General features: G+C 41.9%; 1 protein-coding gene across 1 annotated transcript in view; it reads left to right on the top strand.

Annotated features, from left to right (window-relative positions):
- The window catches only part of PlexA (plexin A), a 527,983-nt gene that overhangs the window by 445,862 nt on the left and 55,097 nt on the right, over positions 1–27,024 (top strand). The window contains exon 6 of the mRNA XM_071582795.1: positions 21,810–21,939. Within this exon, the coding sequence (XP_071438896.1) occupies positions 21,810–21,939 (130 nt within the window). The remainder of the gene's footprint in view (positions 1–21,809; positions 21,940–27,024) is intronic.

Raw genomic sequence — 27,024 nt, 5'->3', positions numbered from 1 at the left:
TTTATAGTTATAGCTATATTGAGGGATCTGGGTTCGAATCCCAGTCAAGGCGAATGATTTTTAAACTCTGAAATTGTTGCATTGAAATGCACATTAGCGGATGACTCCGTTAAAAGTTACTGTTGCGGCATCTCCCGCAGTTTCTTTGGAATTAGATAGAATTTGGTTGATTATCAAGGGATAGTGGCAGTTTAGTTGGTACCTCGCTTTTGTTGCCCGCATAAATCGGCTGATTGAAATAGTATTTGGAAAAGTTCACAATTGTTAAGTGAAAAAATAGTTTTCACAGTTGTAGCATCATTTTCTTCGTCTGAGCATTATATTGTTTCCAATGGGCGCATTTATAGAATTATAATCGGTGTTATGCTCAAACGCATCTCTGTGTTGTTGCATTATTCAATCTGGATGTCCTGGCCGTAGCAGAGAGCAGAGGTTAGCGATGTAGTAGCCAGATGCTGCGTCTGGATCCCAGGTAGTTTACCCCGCAAGATATTTCTGACAAAAGAGGTCGAGGTGGCCCATAACAACCTCCTAGGGGGCTTCGTGGGCTATTACCAAGTAAAGGAGATTTGTTTCGGGGAGTGTATGAGTATCCACATGGATAATCCTTTCACCGCACCGAAATCCTAATGCCAACACAATACTCCGCATTTAATATTTCAGGATCACTCAAAAAATAGATTTTGGCTCAAGGGTAATGGGAATATTCTGAGTACTCTTTAGTGCAATGCCACCAGCATATAGCGCGCTGCTCTCCTCTAACGATATAGGCCAGATACTGGATTATTTTAAAGAGCAGCGCTTTGAATAAAATACCAGAAAATGTAAAGGACCGACGTTTTGGAATAAAAAAAATGAAAAGCGATACATGAGTTTTAAATAAATGAGATCGACTTAAACATTTCAAATTGGGATGAAATACTTAGTTGTTACCCTGACATCGATATCGTTGATGGGATATACTGCACGTTAGAAGGATATGCTGGTTGGTTTGGAAGAATCTAGAATTCATGAGTCGGGATGTACGAAAATTGAATGAAAAAGTAGGACAGATGTGTATCTTCGCTTTAGTTAAACCACGTTTAGAATACTCGGCAAGTATCTGGAATCCATGGGAGAAAACGTCAATCAAATATTTAGATAAAGTTCAGAAGAAATCCGCTAATTTTGTTAAAAATTGCTACGAGAAGCGAGTGTGTCATGGGTATGCAGGAGGATTTGGGCTAAGAGCCTCTTGATTCTCGAAGAAAGCAGGCAAGATAGACTTTTAGAAAGGTAAAGGGCAACTGAGTTTTATTACACCGCTGATGAAATTATAATGTCACCAAATTATATTAGTAAACTTGAAAACTGGGATAAAATACCGTCGTAGACATATTCAAGTACTTGTTCTTCCTCTCGACGATACGCTAACATGACAAAATCGAATCCATTGGGGAGTAAGTCATGAAATGTGAAATTAGCATGAAAATTAAAGTTAAAAAAAAATTTCAAAGATGTTGAGTTATCATTTTGAGTCCGTATAACTATCCGTGGCCTCTCATAGTTTTTTCGGTCCGATCATTAATTTAGCGAAATTGAATAAAACTAATACATTTGGAGATTAATTTTTCCGTGGATAGCTACAAATTCTGGTCTGCGCCTGGTTAATTTTTTTGTGGTTTACAAAAAGCGTCAATTAATCGTGAACAAGTGTGTTCCATTCCAAAAAGTTCATAATTCAATATTATCAATTCCCCACTCCTCACTTCTCCCACGCACCATATCTTTACCACTGTTGCTTGCTAGCCACCGTTACACAATGCCATGTGTAGGCCCTCTGTCCCCTGGGCACATAGGGGAACACGTTGCCCGCTTCTCCGCTGACGGAATTAATTATATTTGACAGAACAGTATTCCTTTAAATGCAGAAATGCAACCGCCCTCCTGAAATTTCATTAAGGTCCGCAATCGTGCACCGTCCCGGCGGGTCTAATCTGTCATCCGCTCGTCCCCCAGTCCCAGGAACCTGCCCTCTGCATTCACCCCACTGCGACGGTGACCGATGGTACATTAACATAGCAATCCATTCCATGGAATTCCTTTTCGTCCGCCCGTCCTCCATTTGCACTCGCGCTGGTGTTTAGTGAGGAACTGGTTTAGCGAATGTGAAGGCTATCTCCCTCCCGCCGAAGTAATCTACGTAGGCTTTTCTTTTGGTGAGCATTTGACAAACTGAAATTTGGATGTGATTAAGATGCCATGGACTAGAGAATGGAAATATATTACTCAGGTTCTCATTTTATCGTTAAAATGGGAATGAAAGTCAAACTGTGCGATCTTATACTTGAAAATGCTGCGAATGTTGCCTCGCCAACGTCTTTCTGAGGAAAGCAAAGAGCATCCGCGGTGTAATCGGGTGCTGTGTAATCCATATCATACGTTTTTGTTTTCCAGTTTAGAATTTTCTCTGTTAATATTCTCATGTTTACCCCGAAATTCATTGGGGAAGTAGAGCAGAGGGTTCAACCACGATGAAAGATGTGGGAATTGGGAGTTCATCTATGAGATTTTATTTGGAATAAGGTGCTTCAATTCGTTGCCCCTGCGAGTTATTTGGATCACGTTATTCATTCTTCCTGAACTCCTTGTGAGGCAACTTCATAGATAATCCTGACCATTTCTTCAATCGTCTCCTTTTACACAACATTTCGAAATCTCCCAAGCTTTTATATTCGTCTCTTGTAACTGTTTTTGCATATATACCAGCGAAAACCATGCTCCTGGTCTCATTTTGTTTCAAAGACTCCCCACATTCAGAGTTAACCAAATAAATACGACTGAGCTTTGCTTATTTTGGAATGTCTTCTTTGCTCCAGAATTTCCTCTCGCTGTATAGTTCTTGCTTCGCGTATCGATGGTAATCCTTACGCTTTAGTTAGAAACTTCTTCCACTTATTTTTACTACTCCGTGTTCTGCAGACATTCGTCGGCTTCCTGTAAGAAAATGAGTTTTCTCTAAATGCATTTGTATGCTACGTTAAGGTTTTCCTCTCCCTTACTCATTTTACTCTTACTCATTACTCACGCACTTATCAGTGTCCTAGAAATTTTTCTTCTCAGCCAAACAAACTTTCTATTTCATCAGGAATACGATACGTAGCATGTTCATTGCTTCTCCATGAAAATGAATCCCTCTTTTTTTCTTGTATTTCATTAAATTCTTTACCGAGTTCAATAGAGGTCTTGAGTTAATCCTGAACGTACTTAGTACGTATCCTGCTCTTTCTTCTTCAGTCCTCTATTCGCAAATAATGGCTACCATTTTTTCTTCATACGGTTTAATAGTTTCTTTTCTTCTCCTGTCATTGTTGGCCTTACGTATTTTCTTTAAGCTGGTCAGAATTCTGTTCCAGTCAGCCATATCAAATGCTTTCTCCAGTTCAAAGAATGCAATAAAAGTTAAGTGGCCTCTTTGCATTCCTTTCCCTTTGAGAACACCCGGGGGATAGAATGTCTTCTCTTGTCACTCACCTTTTCCTAAAGCCATCCTGGCCTTTTTATCGCCGAGTTGTTTTTCCCTGTCCTAATCCTTTATCCTTCCATGTATTTCGTACCAAAACTTCCGATGCGTAATGCGCGGGAATTGTTTCCCATTTTACACTTTATCCTTCTTGGGCTTTAATATTTCTAAGTTCCGAATTTTCTTTGGTATTTTCTAGTTTCATTAATGTTACAGATGGGTCTTGTTAACGTATCCAATGCCTCATAATTTTCGACCTTCTTCTGAAACCATTTTGTCCTTACATTTTTAGCAAGACGGGGTATCGCAAATACACCCGCGATATCAGGAGTGAAGCTTTTTCCCTGGCGGATCCTGTATCCCCGAAATCATACATTGGTATTGTTTTATTATGCCTGATGATGTTTTGGCGTTCGAAATAGAAATTGAAAAAATCCCTTTCTGTTCCTCATTGGGATAATTGAACTGTAATCGTTATCTCTGCCAAAATTTAAAAACATTACGCATTGAATGCCGAGAGTTGAATCTAAGGTCATTTGAGGCTGTGCTTTGGGGAATTCATTTGTGTACTCGGATAATAAATTTGTCGAGGCGTGCTTGGTTGCGAATTTTTTTCCGAGTATGTATCATACTCTTAATTTCTGGGAAAGTCGTCCATGGAGTCGAAGCGTATGTACCAGGGACGTCGAATACATTGACGGTTCATCAGCTGAAAATCACTCATCTATGAGGTTAAATCAGAATCGTCGCCACCCAACCTTCAAATATTTCCATCGGAAAACTTGATAAGTAACCACAGGAGCTCAATCCGCTTCAGCGAATTTTGTTTGTACATCTCTTTTATAAAAATAAATACATTTTCATGATTCCTAAAGATCTTACCGCCACATTATTCAGTTTCTGAAAAGTAAATATAATGCCCGATATTGGTTCAGATATTTCATTCAAACTTGCGAGGGACTTTTAATAATTAATGATGCCGAATTGGAATAAAGATCATACAAATTAAAAGTTTATTTTTTTCGTATCCTTGAATTCGAGTCCAACTCCCTCTTTATGTGTTCATTATCGACGGTAATTTTACTACGCACTTCCACATCCGAGCGAGATCTCTACCTGCGCGACGCGAAGGTCTCAATTACCCTCTTCCTAGACGCAAGTACTGGATAACCGAAAAAAATCACGCGCGTCGGGGGGTGGGTAATTCGTAGTTTGCCGGGCAGAGTCAATTTGGAATTCGGCCGCACGTGTGCTAGCCCAAGTCCACGAAGTTTGAGATTCCATCCTGGATGCATTTGCGGAGCGGAGCAAAGGGCGGCTCGCCCATCCCCGCTCTTCGATTGGCCGCGAGGACCGTGAGAGATTTCGGAGGGTGGGATTCCCGGGGCGGCGGACGATGCTGCAGCCAGCGAGTCGCCCACCGTCACCGCCTCCCTCTGCACGACCTACCGTGACGGATGGAATCCAAAGGGTGATTGATGATTGCGACCACCTCCTCTACCCCCTTCCCTACTTACCACTCCTCCCCATCCCAACCCCCCCTCCTGGTATCTGCGCCATCTCCCGTCGCGGTGGGAGGGACGAAAAAGAAAAGGAAAAAAATTGGAAAAGAATTTTTAAGCATCAGCCTTCCACCACTCCCGTGGTTCGCATTTGCGGTGCGCGCTTGCTTTGGGACACCTGTCTGCGTGCGTAAGCTCGCAAACAGACGCTTGTAATGCGACGGCAGGTGGTGTGTGGGTGTGGGGAGAGAGGGGGTGTCGCGGGAAGGGGTGGGGAGAGAGTGCGTGGGTGGATTGCGAGGGGGCTCGGGAAGAGAGTGGGGGGAGAGGGGAGCTGTAGGGTTTGGGGTAGTCGGATCGATCAAGGGCTGGAAGGTGAAGGAGGGAAGTCGGAATGGGGAGGCCGGGTTGTCCTGGTTGGGGTGCACGCCTCTTCTCGAGCTCCCTGCCTACCGTAAGCCTAACTCCTCTTCGCTCTCTCTCGCTGCGATTTCGCGATACGTCAATGACCTGACAACATCGACTCGGCGGAGTCAGGAGGCCAAAAGCGGAAGAGGATGGCTTGCGTTGCGCGGAATGGCGCAGGCACGTAGAGGGTCACTGGACGTTTGAGCATTCTCTACCCATTTCATTGTCAACTGACCCCGACGTGTGAAAATCGTACGCGAGCCTAATCTAGCGTCGGATCAGGGACGGACCCCGAGTCGATTGCCGGTTGAGACGTGTGTGTGGAGCGAGTGCAGAAGAGAATGGGAGCGCTCTGTTCGGAGTGGCGCGTTGGGATGGTGTTGTCGGTGGTTGAGCGGGGAGAGGAGGTTGGATGGAATCTGGTAAGAGCACAGTCGCTCGTTCGGTCTCTCGGCACTCAGTTGGCTGCTTCCTTTGTGGGGCGTCTCCCTTATATCGCCGCTCGCTTGGGGTATATCGACGCTTTTTACTCCGCGATGGACATTATTTTTCATTGAGGAAGGTCCTTCGGGGAGCATCCTCGCCTTCCTCCTTGGGAGAGCCTTGACCGTCGATAACCATGGGGTTACTAATCGGTGTCTACAAATCCAAACCATCATCTTAAAGACTTGATGCTCCTTCACGTATGGATTTTGTGTTGCACCCTTTGATCAGCTGTAGGAAGATTTGTTTTTCAATTTCTGAGTGTGTTGATTTTTTAGGTATCAAGCTTGAGGAATGTTTCGAAATGATCAAATGATCGAAATCCGGCTGGTTCTCAACAGTAGAGACACAAAGGTTTCAAGTTCGTATTCAGCATTGTGGTTGCTTACAGGTCCGTAATTCACTTTGCAGGAATTTTAAGTTTTTAATAGTAAATTAAATTTAAATTTAAAAAATAAATTTCTGATAATGAACGAGGGGAAATAATCCTGTTAGTTTAAAATAAACTAGGCTAATTTCTACATCCATTAATAGTAAAAGGTAAAATTTGGTGGAACGAGCCCAGTAATTTAATGGCCGGTCGAAGCAAAGTGATTTTTCATACCGAGAACTTAAGGATCCTCGTTCTATACGTTAGGAGGAACTTTCGGAGCATGAATTTGGTGATGAAATAATCGTTAGAAAAAAGCGACGCCGACGTCATATTTGTTGACCGCGAATATCAAGGCAGGAAAATTTTGATTAATCAATTTGTGAGTGTGTATCTTATTTAATCTGCCAAACAGTGTGACGTTTGGATAAATTCCTTCTCATTAAAAGTAAACGAGTGTTCAGTATGTTACCAAAGGCTGTTGATATGTCCGAACTCCACTAGTTTTATTTATAATGGAGCCCAACGTTTTGAAAGTAGAAACCACCAAGTATCTCTGTTAAACATTTTTTAAGAGGCGCTAAATGAAGCAAAGTCTCTTTTAAGTCTTTTTCCCGCACTCACCTTGCCCTAGTAAAATTTTTAATTGAGAGCGACTTTTCATAATAGAGTTTCAGAGTTACTTTCATATAATTTCACCCGACAATGCCCGCGCAATAACATGTTTTCCATTTTATTTTCCCTAATAGATATTTGATACGCGTTAAGGTTTTGAGACGGAATAGTCTGCCCGAAATGTAATTAAGTCATTTCTCTGACTACAGCTACCTACGGCCAAGAAGTAGTTTCGCTCTTTCATTTTTACTTCCGTGCAATACGTTTCAATTTTCTTGGAATATGGATACTAAGTTTTCAATTTGGTCATTTTCTGACGCGAGTTTTCCAGATAAGGTACACAGACATCCATTTATATGCATGCTCTTCCACTTTGATGATCATATTATATCTTATGTCCTAAGTTTTTCTTTCACTTCCGGTCATTCCCTCATCTTAAGTTCGCTATTTAAATGGCGACATCCTATTACAAGCCCTTAATTATTTCTTGAAATGCCATTTTCCTTCTAGAAACGGTGATTTTAATGCTCAAATTGGTGATTTTCCTACCAATTTAATGTTAATTTTCCTGTGACCACTAATATTGACCTCATATTCTAATAAGAGTGATCTTATAATTGCAAATACTCCCTTTTTCATGAGACGTTCTGCCGGTTACCTTTGTAGAAGAAAATAGACTGTGTAAAGGGCATTTTTATGCAATGTGCAGATTATTTTACTATTGATCATTATTATTTTGCAATAATTATTGACTCACGTACTTTAATGAAATCACTGGACAAAACACACAACCCTGATTTAACTGAGTTGTCGCAATATAGAGGTCTAACATGAAGAGTGAAATTCTGTCGTGAGTTTTGCTGTTTTTTGTCATTGCAAATTTACGTGAGCCAATGAGTTATTGTGCCATGGATTAAGTATTAATAATTATTTCCTTGCCCTTCTACGGGTACTATGAATTGAAGGCCGTTTCCAAGTTCTGTTTTCGAGTTCTTCAGCTATTGCTAAGAACTCGGTATAATTTATTCATTTAATGATTCACTAATCTCTTTTTGATGCCAGGTGACAGAGAAAACTTTTGCCCCTATGTCTGTCTATGGAGTAGAATAGAAATGGTGGCCAACTAGATAGTGCGCCGGTATCTTTCCTGCATCACCGCAGCGTGAAATTTTGGTCTGGTGTATGCGCCACCTCCTTGCCGATCCAATCCGATACCCTGATAGAATTGCTTGGACGTCGACCGTGTAAATCGCAAGGAGGCGGAGAGGTGGGTGGAGGGGGCGCGGGAGGTGTGGAGGCTCGAGGGAGTGTGGGGAGGAGTGTTTGACGGGCAAGCAAGCGATGCGGGCTTAGAGCTTCCCTCCCCTTTGCGCTCTCGATGCCTAGAGACCACGGCCCGAAGCCTCCTCGGCCACCCCGTCCTTCCTCCCTAAAAAACTTCTCTCCGCCCTGTGGCCTCGCCCTAACCCAAAACGCCCCTCAATTGTCTGTCTGATATGAACTCATCGGTGAGGGGAGGCCCTTCGGGACTGGGACGGAAACGCGGGGTCTCTCGGGATTTGCTGCCTCGCGATGGATTAGAGCCACCCGACTAATCTGGGAGGTTATCGCATAACTTTTTGCCTTCGTCCATTTGGGAAATATTTGTCGTGGCGGTCGGCTCCGGGCTCGTTTGTCTGAAACTTGTCCGCTCGTTAACGTCGGAACTCGGTTTGATATGGCTCGAGCATCGAGTCCGCGAGTCTGAGGATGAGGGCGCAATTTCAAACCCAATCGTGTCGCGTCCACGGAGAGATATATTTGGACGGAGGAATTGTAGGATACGGGTTACTCTCCTGACTATTTTTTTCCTCGCTGGAGGGATTAATTGTCGGCGAGATTTTTAGCTACCGCAAATTGCACCACATTTACTTGATCGCGGACTCAAGCTGATTTTTTTTCATACTTCATTTCTCAGTAGTTACACCCACCGGCATTCCTTTTTCATCGCAGCGGACCACCATGAACATTTGTAAATTGTTCCCTAGTGACCATGTGCGAATTGTGCCGTAAGATATTTTCATGCCTGGCGTTAAGGCTCGAATACATGTTATCACCAGTGAAAATTCCGAAGAGTTGTTGAAAATTTAAATTTTTACTCACGATAATTACAGCAAGATTAGATTCATATTTATGTTTCTGTTTGATTCAAAATATTTTACACAATATTTGGTAAAAATGAAATCATTGGGCAGTACGCGGTATCGTTACAGTTTATTCATTAATTATACACTTTATGCAGACCTCAAATGATTTTCTAGTCATTTTATTTTTTTATATTCAATTGAAACTTCGCACGACTCTCCGGTGCCTCCGCCGGAAACTTCGCCCGGTGGCGCCGGCGCCACCCTTGGATTTCAACGTAATTCAATGCACATCGTGTAGTAAAATTAATGTCACATAAATCGTCCTTTTTTCATAACATATCACTAATTTTTTGTGATTCTGAATTTGTTCAACCTCTATTCGCATTTGTGTGCAATTACTTTCCTCTGATAATTTTGTTTTGGATACATGATTCTGTATTGACCGATGCTAATAAGCTAAGGACTATTAATTGGCTGCAGATAAGCGGTATTCGAAATGGAAGCCAGAGGTCGTCGTAACCTCCTTTTAGAAAGTATCCCGAAAGGATCTTCCCAGCGAGGAGGTTCTCACCCTCAACGACGGATTCCGAGAGAGCTTAGTTACCCACGTGCCGCCCACGCCGTTTCGATCATCGCGTCTGCGGTGCGCGCTTGGATGTGGCATTCTCATTACCTCCCTTCCCACCAGCACTCTCCCTTCGTAACTATGAATTTTCTCTCATTTCATGCACCCTGGTCGTCAAAGGCATCCCGGTCGAGCCCCATGCCCTCCCCACCACCCCTCCCACGCACTCGAGATCCCATCAGGCCGTCATTCTCCGGCGTCACTCACCCACCCACACACTCACCCCCTCCCCCTCCGTGTGCATTCCCCCGTCATTGCGCTACCCGCACCCCTATCTACTCTCAAACCAAAATCCTCCCCAAAGATCGCATGCGTGAACCACTCCCCTCCCATTCCCCTCGGTCGGAGATTTCTCCACGGTCACGGACGTGTGACTCACGACAGTGAGACTTATCAGCGGGGAAAAAGAGGAGGGGGGCTGGCTCGCGACCTGCGGGGGCGGGACCCCTCCTCCCCCCCTCCCGGTCACCCGTATCACACACACCGAAAAACAGCCCCTCTTGGAGGTGCAGTTACCGCGCCTGTCCAGGGAAGGGGGCCGTAGGCGTGAGCCCCCAATCCCTCCCCGCCCCCCGTTGCCTCTAACATCCGATCTTTCTTTCTTTTTCCCACCCCTTAATCCCACCTTATCCCTCCTGTCGGGCCAGCAGTGCGTGCCCGTGCGCCCCCCCTCCCCCAGTGTCTGCGTTAAGTTTTTTTTTCCGGTTAATGCCGAAAAAATGTCCCCAATTTTCGTGAGGGTTACTTTTTTTCACGGGCATCCGTGGAGACGTGGAACGAAAGAGTCGAGATGTCCTTTTTAGTTCTCAATTTTGAGGTGGCGTGGGTGGGGGGAGGAGGAGGCAGTCCACATTGTTTAAATGTTCTGTCCTTTGAATTCACGGACGGATGAAAGATTGTTTTTGATATTTTGCGGGCTGCCTACTTAAATTGAGTGGAGTTCAGAGGTCGAATTAAGGGCGCGTGATTAAGTTTCCTCGCGTTTTAGCCGACGGGTGCGTGCGACTACCTTCGCGTCGTCCTCGCAGATTTGACGTGTGTGACCAACGTTTGGTAAAAATTTCAATAAGTCCTTGGGTTTTATTCTAATACATGCGAATATTTACTTTTGTTTAAATCATCCATAAGGTAGATTGAATGGTGAAGTATGGAATTGGGAATGGGGACGCTTGGTCTTTTATGTGTTTGTATCGCTATAGCATATTTATATCAGTTGCGTATCTAAACTCTGAAATCTAACATTTGAAAAATCTAGGTTTATGGTGCCTCCGCGCGTTAAAAATATATCCTTGTAATTTTGTATATGGCAGTAGAGCATTGTGACTACCACCCACAGAATTCCACGCGGATGCGATTCTGCACTCGCGAGCGTTTTTAATAAACCTTGGGTTACCGCGTGGATAATGTTTGAAATTAGAATCTGGAAAAAAATGAATCTCTGATAGCCTCATATGTCTGTAGCCTCGTATGTCTGTAGTCTCTTTCTTCCCAAATTCCAGGCGTAACGCTGTCGTAGCCGATATGTAAGCATAATTATTTCGGCCTTAGCATGCAATTTTCTGCTGCCTCGTAGGGTTTTGAGTAAACCATTGCAGATCCTGGTGTGTACCTTACGGCTGGTTTTGTGATGGATTCAGCTACGCTCGTATTGCCTGACCGCTGTCAGTTGTATGGCGAACGGCTTTCAGATTCAGTTGAGATTAAGTGGGGTTGTTGGTGGCAAAGGGGTGGGCCCTTCAGTTTGCGTGCTCTTAATTTCTGCTTTTATGGCATCGCCACTGATAATTGAAGGCTGAAAGCTTCTGGGTTTTGTGGGAGACTGTTACCTTCCCCCTTTCTTATTAAACTGAGGCGATTTTTTACGCCCTTTCTTGGTCAAATGTAGGTTGCCTAATTTGACGGCTTTAGTTTTTTTCAGCCAGTTGTATTTAGTGGCTGGCGAGTTATTTCTTGTCATTTCATTCTTCCATTCCGTGCGAGTAATAATTCCTCTAAAATGCACATAATCGCCCCGAAAAATTGTGTCATTTAGGAAAATGTGTATGGGTAAAAATATAAATAACTACTGATGAGACATGTTTTTGTTGGCCTCAAAGAATATCTTTTGGAAGTGATAACATATTCGAGTTCTCTTACGGTTCCGTTTCCGAGTTTGCAAACAAATGAAACTAAGCTCGCTCAGTCATCAAGGGACTCTTGTTTTAATACCCACTTAGAATCTTTTCTCTATTATTTCCCCGTAGGATCTTAGATATTTTAGTTGACAAGGAATCTGGAATAACGTTGTCACAAGAATAACGGCTCTGCAAAATCAGATTAAATAGTAAAATATCGGAATAAAAACTCGAGGAGAGACATATTGTCATCCAACCGGAAAAGAATTTGCTTTCAAATGAGCAAGATTAATCCGGTGACTACCCACCAGGTGTGATTGCATTACTTCCATTTGCGTACAATGAAAGAATTGCATATTGTTTGCAGTACTTTCTGCCAACCAGATGTGATTCCTAGGGCCGAATTTAATGAAATATTATGTATATAATAATATTTATATTATATATATATATATATATATATATATATATATATATATATATATATATATATATATATATATATGGGTCGCAGTAGTCCAGGGGGTTGAACTGCTGACCGGAGGGTCCTGGGTTCGATTCCCGGGCAAGTCTCTGGGCACCTACAGCTCCACCCAAGCTATGTGATTTTTCGGGCACCAGATCTTCCTGGGAAACCATAACCGGCTCAGGGAAAGGAACTAGCCCCCCTACCCTGATATGCGAATTTCACACGCCGTTGGGCTTAGTACTGAGTGAACTCTACCATCACCTGCCAAACCGGGTTGATTACTGTGTTTATGGTTATGTATATATATATATATATATATATATATATATATATATATCTATATATATATATACATATATATATTTATATATCTGTGTGTGAATGCAAATAATGTACATGAAGTTAGCACTTGTGGACAAAGACAAAAACACACAAAAAAAGAAAAACTCACTCGGTTTTGAATTTTCGGTGGTCCAAACCACCTTTCTCAGGGAAGAGAGGGAGAGATCTGAGCGCATATATACCGGTATGTATATATATATATATATATATATATATATATATATATATATATATATATATATATATATATATATATAATATATATACACACACACACTTAAATGTCTTCATGATATCCAAATAATTTAGCTCTCATTTTCCCCTCTTTTCTTGGTAGATAATATAATATCCTACATAGTCGATACACTATTAGGCATGCATCGCGTACTGAAGTTTCCAGGTTCTGAACTTTGAAAGAGCTAATCCTCTTCCAAACTCATGGATTCCGTGTAAAGCTGCTATTGAAAATAAAAAAAAACGGTCAACTGAATTAAGTGAGTTTTCTTGGAATGATTTCTCTCCGTATACGGCATTTCCCAAAAATGTTTTTCATAAAAACTTTCCCATTTTTTTGCTTAATATAATATAGGGCTTTGTGACTGCCTTGCTTTTGCGCAACATGGCGTGCGTTGTGGTTGTAATTACATTACGCTCATTCTGCTTCACCTCTTCAAGGAAACATTTGTACGCCTTATATTTTTTCGTTAATGTGGATTAATATTAAGCTCATTTGATGTAAATATTTTATGCCGATGTTAGCGTATGAATAAAGTATTCAGGAAATACATTTTGTTTCATAACAGGGTTGTGATGGCGCTGGAATTTCGGTCGACTGAAATCAACCACCTGCGTGGACATGTTGTTTCCAATTATTTTTATAAGTTTATGAACTATTTTCTGTCTGGTCAATTGGGTCCGAAGAAATGTATCCTCGGCTTCCGCATCGAAATTGATACTTTCTTCCCATTATTAGTTCTCGATATTGCTAAAACCGCAGGTGTGAAATGTAAACCCATTCTTAAGATTATGTTTCGGTCATTCTTTGCCTTATCAGCATCGAGTTTCTGGAGCTAATTTCTGCGAACTTATTATATGTGTTTTCAGCCGTCGCCTTTAGAAACTTTAGTATGCCTGCTCCAATTACGTATGGCAGTGGGCCACACCCCGCGACCGCTGATGTCGACTTTTGTGAAACTAAATAATATCTCAAATTTCGCGATATTTAGGTTCTTTTTTGCAGTAGTAAAATGAAAACTTTAATTTTATCGCAAAATTTAATTAAAGCTGATTTAATTTCAGTTACTTCAGTTACTTATACTCATGAATAAAAAGTCAAATGCATGAGATAATTTCAATATTCGTTCCACCATTTCCTAAGACAGCCCACAGGCTCGGAAAATATTTATTGATATTCATCATGGTAGGAGAAAAAATATGGTGAGTCACCAGGAGCATCCATCCAATTATTAACAATAATTAGGCTATCGAAAATATAGCAATTCATCAAGAAGCATTGTGAGTGATATTAATTATTAAATTTTTCATGTATCTCATATTGGTCCACGATGTATTGGAGTGAATGCCTTTAGCTTAAGCCTATTCTGTTCCCTAGTGATGTTTGCAAGCATTCCATGTACGTGCATTTCACTTCTAATTTATTTACGGACTTGAGTCACTAGTTTCCTTGATTTTGGCTTTTTTCCATTGTAAAATTGTAATGCATCACAAATTACATCTTTGGAGGAATAATTACAGGCTACCATTTTTTGTGATTGATGGTAGGAGCCATTTCTTTGTGGAAGTGATATGGTCTTGGGAAACAATAAGAAATGAAGACTTCAGCGTCACACTGTGTAAAGAAATATTTTAAAATGAAATAAAAATATCGCTTGATCTAGTGCGCGATACTTAAGTCTTCATTCATAAGTTCTTTCATCAGTTACCTTTTTTTTGCTGACTCCGTATCCTTTCCGAGCTCGTATGCAGGATATATCCTCATTGATTCAATGATTGATAGACTAATCCTCTTTTATGCCAACCGGGCTTTAAAACTCGGTGCCCTCCCGGGCCTAACCACTTGTTACAGGATACGCGCAGTGATGGGATGGGCTAGACTGCGTTCCTCTTGCGGTTCGCATTTTTTCGCCTCTTCCGTTGGCTCCCTCCTCAGTTCTCTCTCTCTCGTTCTCCGCCATCCTCCGTCGTAGTGTCGCATTTTCCTTCGACCTCCCATCTCCTCCGCGGCGAAGGATTCTCTGGGAAGACAATTTTAAGTCTCTCACATTTCTTTTACGAGAGCGTTTGTTTTTTTTTCGGGAGGGCCGCCTTGGGCTCCACTTAGGAGAAGAAAAGTTCCCTTTAATATTATCGAAAAGCTTTGCACAACAATTCGTACGCTGTGGTGGCGAGTCCTTCGAACCGGTGTCACCCCCGCGAACGAAAACTACTCTCATCTGGAATATCCGAAAAGATTGAGAATTCAAAGAAAACACCACACCATATTTCCCGCTGCGACCACCCGCCTCGGTGGAGGCAGAGGAGAGCACACCCGTGAACTCGCTGCGCTTCTCCCGCTAACTTGAAGCAAAAATACACGGCCCGAGCGGTGGTCCGATGCATTTGCCTCGACGCATCGGTTTTCCTCTGTTGTTCCTCCACTGTCGAGCGAGTGAAATATTCAGCGTGGGCGTCTGGTCGGCGTCGCGGGCGGCCGTCTCTTCTCTCCATCTCTCGGTGTGCACCAACGCGGCTCCCATACCCGATGCCCGCCCCTGGACCCCCTCCATTCCACCCACCGCCTCATCGTCCCGTCGCTGGCGGACCCATCCGCAGACGGGGTTGCAAACATGTGTCTGTAGGCCACGGCCGTCTGTATTTGCCGAATTCATGCGCAAGGCTGGACTTCGATCGTGTCGCAAAAGCCTTTCGGTCGGGCTCTTATTTGCCTGGGGGGTTTATGTTGCCTCTCCCCACGGTGGGGGTGAGGTGAGGGGATGGGTGATGGTGATTGGGGGGGGGAGGGGAGCGGTCTGGCGGGGGCCGCAGCAAATGAGCCCGGGCAAACGGTTCAAAGCTTTGTTATCCGCAGCTCAAAGCTCATCTTCGGTGGAATTCCTTCGTCGGCAGTAAAAGTAGGGCGCAGCAAGCCATAAGACTGGCAGACCTCATATCGCATGGGACCTCAAGTTCAAACATGGCCTCTCCCAGCCTTCGACTATCACTCTCCCGACCCGCCTCCCTCACCGCAACCCCCACCCAGATGCCTCAACTCCTTCCTCTTTCGCAAGCTTTACATTAAGTTCTCTTCCCATCTCCATAGACTGGTTGCCACCGGTGGTTCTTCCAATGGGCTCCAACTCCCTGAATATTCATAATCCACGGCCGTAAATCCCCACCGCCATCGTGTAGCATCCTCTTAGCCGTCTCTGCGCCCCCCCCCCCTCACCCCCCCAATTCTGTCCTCCTTCCCTCGCCCTTACTTTCGCGCGTGCAATCCAAGCTTTTTGCACGTTTACCACTCGTTGTTCCCGTTGTGCTTTCTACGAAAACCAAGCCTGGTCCCACCTTAAATTCACCAGGTTTGGGAAATGGGCTCCAAAAATCTCTCGGTTTGCGTTGTTTACCTTTCTTCGTTTAATCTTGGGCCGAATTCTTTAAAACATGCTCCCCAGGCAGACTGGGATCACCGAGTGAGGATTTTAAATGCCGCAGATTATTGAATTTTGAAAGCCACATGAATTCTACATTGCTAGACGGAGAAAAATGTACGCGTCACTGCATTTGTGAGTGTATCTCTTTGGGCACGGTCGAGGCATCCAATTTTTAGTTTTATTTTCCAGGGACAGGAAGCTCAAACTCATCGCAAAAACAAAATAGCCGTGTCTTCAATGTGGGTCATTCCAAATGACTTCACTAGAAATCGGTAGCCTTAGTATTTTGAAATGTAAAGCCTCCATAAATTCCCGCATGTATCTCCTCTTGTACTGTGAACAAATGGATTCAGTGTTCATCATCTCCTTACTCGTACCCCTGCAATTAATTGTTTGTAGCTACAATTATTTCTAGTTCATGCAATGATTGTATTCCAACTATTTCCCAAAATTTTAATGAATCCTTTTTATAGTTTTGTTGACGGTGTTACTGTGCGATAAGTATATTTTTCTAGTTCAATTAAGAAGAGTATTAACAGAGCTACTATTAGATGTATATCTGACAATGCGTGAGGGATGAAAAAATGTATTCAACTAAGAGTATGAGCCAAAAGAGTACGGAAGAAAATTTGTGAAATTATAAATAGAAATATTATACTTAGCTGTGTTAACTAAATCACAATTAATTTGACGGATGATCGGTTTAGCTTATTCTTGGAAGAAGCCAACTAGTGAATGACCTCTCGCATCGTTAAGTCAGCTTTGAATACTTTCTATTGTGCACGAAGTGGGTTTAACGCTTCATGATATCCCGTGATGACTATAAATTCTGGTCTCTTCATTATAAGTGAGTGGATATATTTTAGAAATTGTAACAAAGTGATAATTTAAAAAAATATAATTAGTTGTACGTCTCATGCAGCGGAATGACCACCTCTTTCTCATACACTAATCATTCTCTCTTTCTCTCTCTCTCTCTATGTATATATATATATATATATATATATATATATATATATATATATATATATATATATATATATATATCATTGAGTTGGCTACTCGAAAGTACCAGATTTCACATCATAATGGCATGAATGTTGTGCCATGCTGTAGTGACCTTAATAAATGGGGCTAACTCTATGAATGGGAACCCAAATAATACCTAGCAAAAACAGGATAATTTTTACCGCTACGATAAACCTACCTTTGGGTTCAAGCATTCATAAAACTTTCGGAAGAGTCAATAAACACATCTATTTTTACCACTCTGATGGAAGGGTTTCAAGTTTGAGCAGTGTTTTCACATGTCTCAGTTCCTACTTCAAAATGCCTTCTAGTATATCAGCCCGAATGGTCACAAGTTATCAAAATAATACGACTTTTAAATTGTTTTCAAAATTTGTATGAGAATCGTTGAAGAAATGGATATTTAACGTTTGATTGAAATTACCGCTAAAACAAACATTTGTTGGTTGAAGACACATAATATTTATTCGTATGCTAACTCCCCAGAGATGCCCATAGGGGGCCATGACTACAAAATTAGAGAAATGGATCTCCTCAGCCAGAAGAATTGCCGATTTTTTCCAAACAAAATGAACAAGTTAATATTCCCCTCAGCTATTCCAGTCTCATCTTTGCTTTAACTTACTAAAATGTTTGTATTTATGAGTTTCTCGTTGATCATGAGATGTTCAGTCCATTAATAACCTCAAAGCTTGACAGGTTGTTGGAGAAAAAAAATCGGTGACATCTCCCAACTCTCGCTTAAAATTTTCACACCTAGATATTTTAAAAACTAGGTAATACTATTAATTATTCCGATTATTCTACGCTCGAATATCCAATTTTCACCGTTTTTGTGCGTCTCAGATATGAACGAAACCGAATGCAGGGAAAATGATTGTCATCAATTTTGTGTCGTCAACCTGCCTGAATTCTTCCACCAAGCTTCTTACGTATAATCATTTTCTTGTGCCCTTCTGTCCAAGACTCTCTTTGAACTTATTTAACTTTAAAACTAATCAATACACTATCCTGATATCTTTTTCCGATGATTTGAAGAGCGTTCAAAATGATTGTCAATTTAATTCTTATTCCCAATTGCAGTCATTTAAATTAAGGTATTTCGGGTCCGTCCCTCCGGCTTGCTAGCTTTAATTGAAGGGAATCCGTTGGAGATATTTTCGTAATTACTTCGACATTAATCATTACTTCAAAGAAAAAGGTTTGAACCGATCATTATTCACGGATTTACTGGGATTTTGTTGGACGGGATGGTAAAAAATACTATAGATTTTACCTTCATGATGCTTTTACCGCCCTTCAGCGTAACAGTCATTAGACCCGTCGTCCTGTCCGGCCTTATTAGACCAAATAATCGGTATTCTCCGGCGTTCATAAGAGGAGTAATGGACTTCCTGAATGCACTAGCTTTTGATCTTCTTTTGGTAGAGCAGCGCTGTCGAAGTTTATTAAAACTTTAGAGTGCCCATCGAACGAAGAACATTTCTCTTTTGCTTCCCGGCTCGCCTATGGCCGTGATGGGTAGGAGTTGGGGGCATCGCTGCTTCTGGCAAGGGATCCTGTGCTGCGAGCAGCCGGATTTAATGAGCGCCAATCGCTTGATCTGCCATGCACACATCTCGCCCGGCTCCTTTACGTGCGGTGGCCGATGCGAAAAAGCCTCTTGACTGCCGCCAACCGACCGTGCGCCCTCATCCCCTTTGAAGACCGCACGGCGGACAAGTCCCGTGGGCCGCACGGTTCGTCCAGCCACCCACGACCGTGCCCACACTTGCCTTCTGCCTCTGGAAATTATTATGATGCCACCATCCCCGAGGTAGCTCGAGTGCCTCTCTCGAATCCCTCCCTTTCTCAAGCCGAAAGTGAATTCTGCGGTCTCCCTGCGATCTTCCCTAGAATGTCCTCGCTGAGATGAAAAGAGCGCCGCGCTAATAGACGTTGGCGTTGTGTGCATGTGTATAGGTGTGTGCCTAATAGGTCCCATCTCTTTCACCCACCGGAAGAAAGGCAGCCTTTGGCGAAAGATATTATAGTGATTTCGTGGGAGTTTCATATCATCGTTGAGTTTCTTAACAGCGAGACGCCAAATTCATTGTTGCTCTGGACACAATACCCTTTATAAAAGGTTTACGGCGTAATACAAGTGATTAAGGGGAAACAGATAATGTTATGGATTAGTAAAATGTGCATGCAAACGAATCCGCTGGCAAAGATCAATAATTCAAAGAACTTTAATCCTTCATAAATTATATGGTTTCAAACCAAAAGTACGAATGGAAGACATTTTTTTTTAAGTTTTAAAAATACACTGGACTAGGTAATATTTAGGGAGATTATTTCGGTAATATCCATGAAAATACCCCGTGAAGTGTTGTGATTCACGTAATATTTCTGTTTTTAAATTAGTCATATTTTTAGTTTTGGTTATGATTTGGCTGTTGTTTCCGAGGTTTTTATATGTACCGACATAAAGAAAACACATATGTGTTCCTCCATTCAGTGACATTGGGGCCATGGTGTATGGATTTTGGCAACAGTGGTCGCCTCTGCACTCAACATGGATACAGCTTGAAGTGATTTGACTCATTCACTGGTTCCAGACCCAACTTTGTGAAAATTTATGATCTCTGAATGAGTCAACTTTTTATATTCTCCCCCCAAACATTTATTTCCCCTCTACCGTTTTCGACGCATTGGCGACATCTTCATGTTCAAAATTAAAACTGGCCGAAAAAGTGCTTTGAAGAGAAGTGAAAAATTTAAGAGCTCGATCCCAATATCTTAATGAATCTGTGACCCTATTCAAGGAGTGAGCGGAACTGAACTATTATTAAATTTAACGGAGAATCCTACCAGCAGATCGAAGGGCTGGCAGCAGGCTCACCCCATATCACCGCTTCCGGCGGACCGGTATTTTTGGACGCACTTGAAAAAAAGCAAATTCAAAGAATGTTGGGGAAAATTCGAAATATATTAATTCCTGGTTCAGGTGCGTCGATGACATGTTCGCAATGTTAACTGGTACGGAGGGGAGGCGGAATATTTTTATGAAAATTTAGAACGCACAGTGAAACAGCTAAAATTTGGCTTGTGATAAGAGAATTCAAGGAAACCTCAAGTTCCTTGAATCCTAGTTTTCGGCTACAATTAAAGATTATGAGTTTTCAATCTTTCGTTTAAATTTCACTACGAGTTACTTTTACCGCCAAGCAATCACCGCAAGACCGTTTAGACCACTTTGTTCAACTCCCGCCATCATATTTCCCAGAAGTTGCCCGCATTTCATTTTATGCTAAGTAGATTGCTTAATATTCCACTCTCCGAAAGTAATCATACCAGAGAACTAAATATGATAAAAATAATCACCGTGAACAACAGGTAGAGTGAGAACATAATTGAAAGAATGATTAACAGAAAACGCTCCGTGAGAGTAAGGAATCTACTATATTTATCCAAAGAAAATGAGGAAGAGAAATGTCTTTGGTGTTGGAACAATTGGGGAGAAGAAGTGAGTGTAAAAACGGACACTCGGTTTACGAAAATATTTTTGAAAGATACTCACCCCTTTAGGAAGTTCCCTTGCCTCTGACAAAATTGCATTCGTATCCTCTACCGTCTTTCCCTCCTTCCATTTACTCCCTCCTCCTGTCTCCCCCGTTACCCCTTCCTCTCCGCTGGTCTGGTGGTCTGACCACCGAAATATTAAACGATACACTGAGTGTTTTTTTTCTTTATTTTATACATCATCGACATGCCTGTGACTGACACTATACTCACTAGTATGTACTAGTATACTATAGTATGTATATATATGTATGTATGTATCTATATTCTACTTCAGTTTTTACTTCCATTAAGCTAGCTAGCGTATGTCATTTGGTTTCACCAATCCAATATCCGTGTTATTCAAATCCCGCGTGCTCCTGAGTTCCCTCCACGCATTTCACTGCGAGCCTCGCCGGCGTAATATAAACGGAGTTGCGTCACGGTCTCTCATGAAAACATCTATCGACTTACGTTCATAGGAGTTGATGAATCTGTGGGAGCATCCAGTGTGGCAGCTGACAGCATTTCATGGAAGCCGGAGTGCCCACGAGGGCCCGATTAGCGGCTCCGTTTGGGGATGCGAGGGAGGGACGGGAGGCGTAATTGAAATTTTTAGCGAGGGCTTTCAGCAAGTGTTGAGCTTTTCACTGCTGTCATTTTGCGGCAATATTTTCATCTCGACTCGTGAAAAACATTAAAAGCATTCTCATGTAGAATATTGTCTCTGTTATATTTTTTCCTGGGGATTAGCTCCATGTCCATCTATGTTTCCTGGATCCATGTTTCATCTTAAAAAATTCAGCGCATGTCTCCCGCGGTGCGTTCTTCTTATGTCACCCGGGGATACGCATGCTCCTTTTCGGCCTGGGCTTTTTCTTTTGCAAGACATTCGCCCGTATTTTTGCGACTTTTTCCCCGTGGTGTCAGCTGTCCTCGGCGTCATTTTGACGTTTCGTTATTTCTTTCCCCCCACGATTTGCCTTAAAAGGGAGGGGAATCTAATTCCTGGAATTTCTTTTGTACCACAGGTGCAGTTTGAGGAGTGACTGCCAGGATGCTGCCAAAGACCCGCTCTATTGGATTTCCTACAAGAGCGGCCGTTGCACCACCATCACCTCCGTGCTCCCCAACCAGCTGCAGAGAACCACCGCCAGAACGGTAAGGATTATATGCTTCCTACACTTTTTTCATGATGAAATTTTTCATCGTTCCGACTCCTCAACTTTTTATATAATTAAACACTTCCGTACAGTGCAGCTTTGCGCAACGTGTCTGTAAGTAGCAATTGCCATAATTCATTAGAAGTGGTGTAGAGTAACATTTGAATCTGGCAAAGTTCATATGATCGAATCGTTACATATTTCATTGTCCATGCTGGCATACCACTGCTTTCAATTTCATTCAGGTATTTAAATCCTCCATTTAAAATGCACCGGCACTTGGGGGAGATAAAACTTGCACGCTCCTATTTTCCTGTTTTGAAATAAATATTACCGTTTATTTTTATTTAAATTTAACATTTGCCACGATTTCTTGAAGCAACACAAGTGGTTTCGGCTTAAGTACGCCCATTGAATTTATTCATATAAGCTGTTTCGTGTTGTTTCTTGCTATATTCACTTTCAGCGTTTTGCGGGTTCATAAATAAAATGACTTACCCAAGTTAACGCTCTAGAATATGAAGAAATCTCTTTACGCATTCAAGTTTAACGAACTGACATTTTAATAGTGAAAGACGTTCTGTATAATAAATGTGACTTGAATTTTTTAACTTTCCTATTAAGGAATGACTTTTTTACGTGGCTATACTTTCTTTAGTGGATGTTTTCCGTGAAGGCTGACAATAGTTTCTCTTTCTGTGTAAATATTATATTATTTTAATGAAGAAACCCACCAAATTCCAGCCACTCGAAAAATGAGTGACATTCTAGGGTTGACGAATAATAGATGAGCCTTTGTTGAAAATGCTAAAGATGAACCAGTGATTCTTCCAGTTATGGCGTCCTCGTCCCATTTCCTGTGCCTCCTTTCTTCTCCAGGCTCTCGTGAAATGAAATTTAGGCAAGTTTTTCTTTGGACTACTTGAAAACATGGAAGTAAATATATTATGGAATCCATGTGATCAAGTCTAGGTATTTAGGATGACTTTCTCTCGTCGTTGTCTTCTTTGCTGGTGGTATCATGGCCTCTCCCTCTAATCCACCCTTCTCAGTGTGCCCTTAAAGAATATGAACGAGAATATGGAGACTCATGAGCATCGTGTATTTTGTCTTGGATGGAGATCCGGTTTGATTCCATTGTCATTGTCGCATTGGTTTGGTGTGATGGGAGCCGATGTGCGATTTCCTGGGATGCAAGCCATGTCTTGCAGAGGTGGGTCACCAGTAGCTCAATTGCTTTCTTCGTCAGACGGATGAGACCGTGAATTGTCCCTCCATTTTGGCCAATGGCAACAGTGGACGCGTATTCTCTTCATGGTGAACTCGTGTTCCCTAATCACTCGCCGCACGGTTGTTCCCTCTATACTTAGCACTGCTTGCTATTGGCTGGTCTAGTGAAAGACAGCCAGCATTTCCAAAGTTTTATTAGCAATGATAAAACGTCTTTTTCGGTTTGAGATAGAGACTAAATAGCCCTTCCTTCCGCTTAATCCCTCGTCATTTACATCCATTAATACGTGAACAATCATTACAATAAAGTGTGTAGAAATTTTGATATCTAGTTAAAGGAAAACGCGAAGTAAGATGAGGAAAGAAAACTACAGTGCTACTTTGACAATAACTTGATAAAGTGTGAAAAGATATAAAAAATTGAGGACATAGCCGTAACGGAAGAATCCCACTGCAGGAAAACACCCACGTAGGAAGTGGTGCATGAAAAACCTGCGAAAACCGACTGAGGCATAGCTAATCGGTGGATACTTAATAAAAGTGAAAGAGTGATAGAGTGATAAATATTATGAGAAAATTTAAAAAAATATGACGCTGAAAGGAAAGAAATATGTAAAATAAAAAAGTGATGAGAAATGTATAAATAAGAATAATGAAATTTGTTGTCTCAGGCGTAACTTTATGGAATTTGCGTAACATATTGAAATGAAATGAAATAATTAAATTTGTAATTCCGCACACTTTATTTTTAAAAAACACTTAAAGATAAATTGTGTGGAATTACAAAGTTAATTATTTAATTTCATTTCAACAAGAATAATGAGGATAAATATAAAAATAAAATTTGGAAGAAATGACTTATGCATGCATAAATTAGTTAATACCTAATGACTATCAATCATTTTAAACATAATGGAATATATGTATTTAAAATAATACATATGTACAATAAGTATTATGTTACTCACTATGGATGAAAACATCTTATTGATTAATATCCATTTGAGGGAATAAAAACGTTTTGGTGAAGGATACGATTTATCTTTAGATTGCAATGACAAACAAATTGCTCAGTGATGAAAATATCGTTGTCCGTCTTAAAATATGAGTACACATGATGCAGTGGAAGTGAAATTCAGTGACGTGACTTCCTTGAGATTTTTCATTGATTGAATTTTGATTTTGATGGAGGCCTTCCTGTTGCAGATTCAGGAAACTTTTTCTGCCTCTCCTTCCACAAATAAAATGTTTCTTGGTGGAAAAAATGCATACAAACATAGGAAATCGGCCTTCCTTCTTTTATGCTGCTATGAGAGGTGATAATAGGCATCGCGATGCAGCGCTCTGGTCTGGGAGGACTTCTGATTTGGACACCGTGGTCTTCCATCCTTTCTCCTCAAAATGATCTACAGGGATCTACATCAATCCTGTATTTTCGAGCGGAGAGTGACATCTGCATCTGGAAAGTAAAAAGGCGCACCTCAAACAGCCTTCATATAGTAATAATAAAAACACGAATTTAGTGTATCCCTTTTGATAAATCCGTTTGGGATACAGTAATGACACTCCGTACAATGTTTTTTTTACAATCACACTGTTCTTTACTAAATCTACTCGTACTACGCCTTTCAAAGTCACGCTTGAATTATTGGGGAATAATTAACAGTCTTATCCCAAGGAAAATATCCGATTAATCTATGTCGAAAATTTGTAATTGTTTTCTCCCTTACCGGACTTACTTTTTTCACTCTCGTGCCGTTATTACGAGCATTAAATACTTGACATAATTCATAAATGTAGCACCATACGTGGAGTACTCAAAGATTTACTGCCCATCGAGTGCCTAGCGGGGGATTAGAGCTATTACCTGCACCGTTAGCTAGCCAGTTCATCATTTTCATTTGATGCGATCTTTAGGATCTGAGTAAAATGGGGGATGACCACACTTCGTAAGGTCATAATATAAAACCATCTGTGTGCGCCGTTCAAGCGCTACCTATCTTGCTAAAAAGAGTTGTCAATAGCTATTTATGTCGACGGAACCATCTGGTGTGTGCCGGCGTCTCGTCTCCCCCACTGCTCCGGGTTTAAGCCGGGTCCTCCCGCCCACCAAATCCGTGCCCGTGAGTCCGCCTCACGCGCCGCCCGTAGCCGCACCATCTGAGCCCCCTCCCCTAGTACCCCACCCCCTAATCCCCGCTTGCACCTGCCTGACGACCCTTGCCCACTTCCCACCCACCACCCCGATCGCCTTGATTTACCGGGTCCGCTGCCAAAGATTTCAAGGAAGCAGCCGGGGCATCACCAATTAATATCGAAGAGCGTGCCCATTGCTGATTGCCAGCGGAAACGGAATACAACCCATCCCCTTCCCCACCCCTCTCCCGCTGGACGCCCAGTGGAAGGAAAGGACCTGACTGGCCCGCGTCTCGGAATGGTCCGCGCAGGGGGGGATTGGATGCCTCATGTGCGCTGGACTTGGTCAACTGTGACACTCATTCAGTCCATTCCAGTCTTGACGTATGAAACCATCTTGGGAATTTCATTGTCATATCAGTGTTTAAAAATTTCGAGATACTACATTTTTTCAGCTCAAGGTACACACGATAACCACCGAAATGTGAATACTAGTGAACAGTGTTTGTGACTTAAGGGAAATTTAGGAGGAAGCTGTCGATACTTATCTAATTTCTGTCTCATAGAAGAGGAGAAACTCAGTGACTTAGTATTAATTCATGTAAATATCACTGCTGTAACTAGTGGCATATTACTCTGAGGCCTAGCACGATTGGGGATCGGGATGATGCGGTGGCTAACGTACAAGCTGGCCACCGAGAGGGGAAGCCTGTAAGTTAGTCACTGCAGTGTTCAATTCCTGGAGGCAACAAATATTTTTCAGTGGTATCCCGATCCCTACTTGAGGTGCTTTGGGGAGAGCACTTAGAGTGAGTACGGCGTCCATCGGGTGGGATGTTAAACTGCGGACCCCTTGGCGCCTTTCGACAAGAGTAGGTTAATGCCGACGCCGGAATTATCTCCACCCTTCCTATTTTCCCATCCATCCCTAATGCCGCGAATGACCTTAGCTGCCGGTCGCCTCCCATAAAAACTACTACTGCCTAGCACGATTACCGTTGTATAATAATCTGTAATCAAACTATATTCATCAATCAATATCAAAGATTTGCAAGTTGTAAAATTAATTAGTTTCGAAATAATTTCACCAGGAGGCTGAGGCGGCTAGTGAATTAGGGCAGTATTTATGCCATCAGCTAATTGGTAGTAAATGTGTTTTGATCCTAAGTTAAATGTTTTATTAAGTCGTAGTTTAAATTCGCCCTCTTAATTAATTCCGATCAACTTGGAATCATCATCCGATTGACAGTCTTGACCTGGCAATGTCTCTTTCGGCACCTCTTTATTTGTAATAATAATGTCGACTCGAGTGATTTTTTTATAAAAATATTAATGGAAAATATACATCGCTCGTTAAATAATTTCTCTCTTCCTTAAGTACAGCCTATTCTCACAACATGGTGGTAGAGTTTTTAAAGTGACCTTTTTCTTACAGCAGTCTTGTATCTTTTTACGAGAATGGCAAACGGAAATTTGATAAGATAATAACTTTCGCGCATAAGTTGGAGTGCTTGAACTCGCTTCGTTTCCAGTTTATTTCATTGGCCTCTAAAAGCAGGCTTTGCGAACAAAATTCTAAGAAAAAGAAAGCATTTACCCATAATGGAAGGTCTCTTCTCTTCTTCCTTTCATTTTGGAGCGAGGCAAGGTACGCGGAGGGAGTACAGTAATGTTTCTACTTCCATGATGAAATTTTATCTGCCGTGCGCGGAACTCT

The sequence above is a fragment of the Hetaerina americana genome, unplaced genomic scaffold (genome assembly GCF_022747635.1).
Source record: "Hetaerina americana unplaced genomic scaffold, ioHetAmer1.1.p SCAF_12, whole genome shotgun sequence".
NCBI lineage: Eukaryota > Metazoa > Arthropoda > Insecta > Odonata > Calopterygidae > Hetaerina > Hetaerina americana.
Note: the sequence above shows the minus strand (reverse complement) of the source record. Positions and strands in the feature narration are given on the sequence as shown.